The 3,223-nt window shown below is 44.6% G+C and overlaps 2 protein-coding genes across 2 annotated transcripts in view; one reads left to right on the top strand and one right to left on the bottom strand.

The window, feature by feature from the left end:
• Nucleotides 1-3,223, top strand: part of PI4KA (phosphatidylinositol 4-kinase alpha) — a 115,630-nt gene that overhangs the window by 56,750 nt on the left and 55,657 nt on the right.
• Nucleotides 1-3,223, bottom strand: part of SERPIND1 (serpin family D member 1) — a 14,351-nt gene that overhangs the window by 9,007 nt on the left and 2,121 nt on the right. The window contains exon 2 of the mRNA XM_025044481.1: nucleotides 2,531-3,223. This exon is cut by the window's right edge and continues 8 nt beyond it. Within this exon, the coding sequence (XP_024900249.1) occupies nucleotides 2,531-3,223 (693 nt within the window). The remainder of the gene's footprint in view (nucleotides 1-2,530) is intronic.

Below are 3,223 nucleotides of genomic sequence, written 5' to 3' on the forward strand. Positions count from 1 at the left end.
TAACATTTGAAATTAAAATCAGATTAGTAACAAATTTGGGAGCTAGAAATTAAAATTGCTCTTTTAGACTTTCTTCTTCTTTGGTAAGCATCCATGAAAGATTGAACATTACTAGTATTTCATCCCTCTGATTCCCAGGACTAAATTAAGTGACCTTTCTAATATGATGGGATAAAGAAGCACATATATTTGCCACCTTTACAATTTAGTGAGACACTGGTTATTCAGTTTAGGAGATTATAAACTGACGGTCCTGTTTCTCCAGCCCTTTTCTGGTGGGAATGGCTTGCTGCTGTGTGTCTCTGCCTGCTCCTAAATACCCAGCGAGCTTTATTCAGAGGCTCTAAGGGCCCAGGGATGACCCATAGACCAATAGAACTGAAAACTTTGGTGCTGCCCAAATGGCTTCCATTGGCCTGTTCTAAAGTCATTCCTAAACGGAAGTTAATTGCTTGTAGAAGTAAAATAAATGTCACTAGCAATATCATATACACTTAATAATATTGGAATCTACAGTTTTACTCATTCAGGTTCATTGAGCTTTTGCCACATGCCACACACTGGGCTAAATGTGGCATCAGCATCACTACCTCTTGCCAGTGCTGTCCATGGCCCTATCAGAGTAGGTGTTATTATCTCCATGATAAAAGTGAGGAAATAGAGTCACAGAGATGGTGAATGACTTACCTGAAGCCACACAAATAAGGGGTGGTAAAGCCTGGGCTTGGATTGCAATTTACTCACTTCCAAAACTTGTACTGATAGCCAGTAGCAAAAAGGATATGTCTGTGTTCATATATACAGGTTTCCCCCACTATCTGAAAGTAGAGCAGGCCTGTGAAAACTTTCATAAGCTGAAATGGGGTAAAGTGAAGAGTACCTATTTTCTTTAACTGAAAGAAATCCAAAGAGGATTTTTGCCTTTACGAAAAAAGCTGTTACTGTTTTAATGTAGGTCTTTTTTGAAAGCAAAGTGATGTAACGCAAACTTGCGGAAAGCAGGGGATACATATATAGTGTGTGTCTGTCTGTCACAAGCCTGTTAGAGCCTCAGCCTTTAATTCCACCCACCATGAGGCCAGTGTTGTGCTGAACCTTTTGTGGGAGGAAGCCCAGGAGCCCGCCTCAGCCTCCATGCCATTCCTGTGGGCTTGGCTTTTCAGCCCTCTTTTTGCCCATCTAGCAGAATGTCTGCCTGGCACAGCTGTTGGAAGGCCTTGGCACAGGCTCAGAGCGGTGTATTGGCAGGTTGGGAGGGGGAGGGCTGGCCCCAAACAGCAGCCAGGAGAGGGCCTCAGTCCTTTACCTCTCTGGGCTGCTATAAACAGCACTAAAGCTAACTGCCCAGGAAGGGGGGCCTCCCAGGCCTTGGGGACTGACCCTAGATGGTGCCCACTAGTTCTTGATAGTAGAGAGGAGAGTGGTTTGTGTCACAGCAACCATTTGTGATGCTGACTCATTCCTTTTCTCTGCCCTCCAGCTCTCTAGGCTTATAGGATGACGTAGAGGTTTCTTCTGGTTCAGGTTCCAGTGAGGGCATATTAAAAGAGGTTTGGATTTTACAAGCCATCCCTGCTCATTTATTTCTAGGACTCTAGGGGTCCTGTGTGTGTATAATGAGTTGGGGTATCCTCTTTAAAAAGTGCCTTGGTGCGTAGTCCAGAACACTTGCTCTAGAAATACTGGTTTATTTCCTCTACACCTGCCCATTAGTGCAGAAGTGTCCCCAAAAGAGTTATAGGTGTTAATGTGAGTTACTCAAGCTGAACCGTTTTCAGACACCTTTCTTCTGCGTTTTATCCATATTCTTGCTTACTAATAATTGGGCAAAGAAATGAAAAAAAAAACAAAAAACCTAGGGTGCCTCCATAGTGTAGCGGTTGACAGGTCTGCTTTACACGCAGAAGGTCCTGGGTTTGCGCCCCAGGTAGAGCCACAGACCATACCCTGGGTGCGCCAGCGCCAGGCCCCGGGTGCATGCCGTGAGTGTGTGGGAGGTGACACCCCGCCTTCAGAGATCCAGTTCTTAAGGGGAAATGGCAACATCCATAGGTCAGGGCTGGAAGTGGCAGTGGGGAGAAGTAAAGAGGGGTAAAAAAAAAAACAAAACAGGCTGACCAAATGCTAAAAAGTTTCTCGTGTTATTTTTTCCAGTTTAGCAAAGTACTAGAGATGGCCTACCTGGGGTGACACCCTGGTTCTGCCTCTAATTAGCTGTGCATGTGGAGTGTCATTTTACTTCCCTGTACCTTGATGACTCCATTTGAAAAATGAGGACACTAATAATAGTTTTGACCTCACAAGGTTGTGGCGAAGGCTCAGTCAATGTAAAGCATGAAGTTAGGGCTCAGTAAGCATCAGCTTCTATCGTCACTTCATCACGATCTTCCCTGTCCCTGTGAGCTGAACTTATATCTTGGTTTCCTGGGTAAATCAGAGCTAGAATACAGTTCTTGGTATTCAGTCCACCTGCATGCATACTAAGAGTATGTTGTGACTTTGCTTTGAGAAACATAAAGCTATTTCTTACCTTTAAAGTAGATGCAGTTTAGAATCATCATCTGAGTGGCTGGGTCTATATTCTCCAGAGCATCTTTGATGAGTCCCTTGGTGAGCTTCAGGATGTGGTTGTTGGTTTTCGATATAAAGACAGGGTCTGAGAAGTCAGCTGCTTGGGCCTCAGCAAAGTAGTATTCTTTGACTTTAGTTTTGAAGTCATCCAGGATTGGAAATTGCTTCTGAACAAAAAGGTCATTGACTGACCGCAGTGTGTACCCAAAGTTCCTCCTGAAGAGGCGATGAGTCAGTTTACGGAAGAGATTGTGAATGGTCATGATCTCGTACTTGCTGCTGGCATTGACAAAGTCTTTAAAATGCAAAACTGAGTGCACTTGTTCATGAGTCTCCCCCTGCAGGCCCAAGGAAATCATACCCATGGCAGTAGAAATGCCCACAGGGGCTATGAAGATGTTGTCGGAAGTACTGGTCTGCTCCTTCAGTGCTCGATAAAGGTTGAAAGCAAACTTTGCGTTGAGGATGTTAAGACGCTGGATCCGGCTCTTGCCGTGGAAGAGCTGGAGGATGCTGCCAAAATCTGTTGGCAAAACCACATCGATGATGTCAATGTAGTTATCATCTTCACCGAATATCTTCTCAAAATCCAGATAATCCTCATCCTCTTCCCCCTCTGTGATCCAGTCGTTGGTGACTGTGTTTTCCTTGT

Source organism: Pteropus alecto, unplaced genomic scaffold (assembly GCF_000325575.1).
Source record: "Pteropus alecto unplaced genomic scaffold, ASM32557v1 scaffold113, whole genome shotgun sequence".
NCBI classification, from domain to species: domain Eukaryota; kingdom Metazoa; phylum Chordata; class Mammalia; order Chiroptera; family Pteropodidae; genus Pteropus; species Pteropus alecto.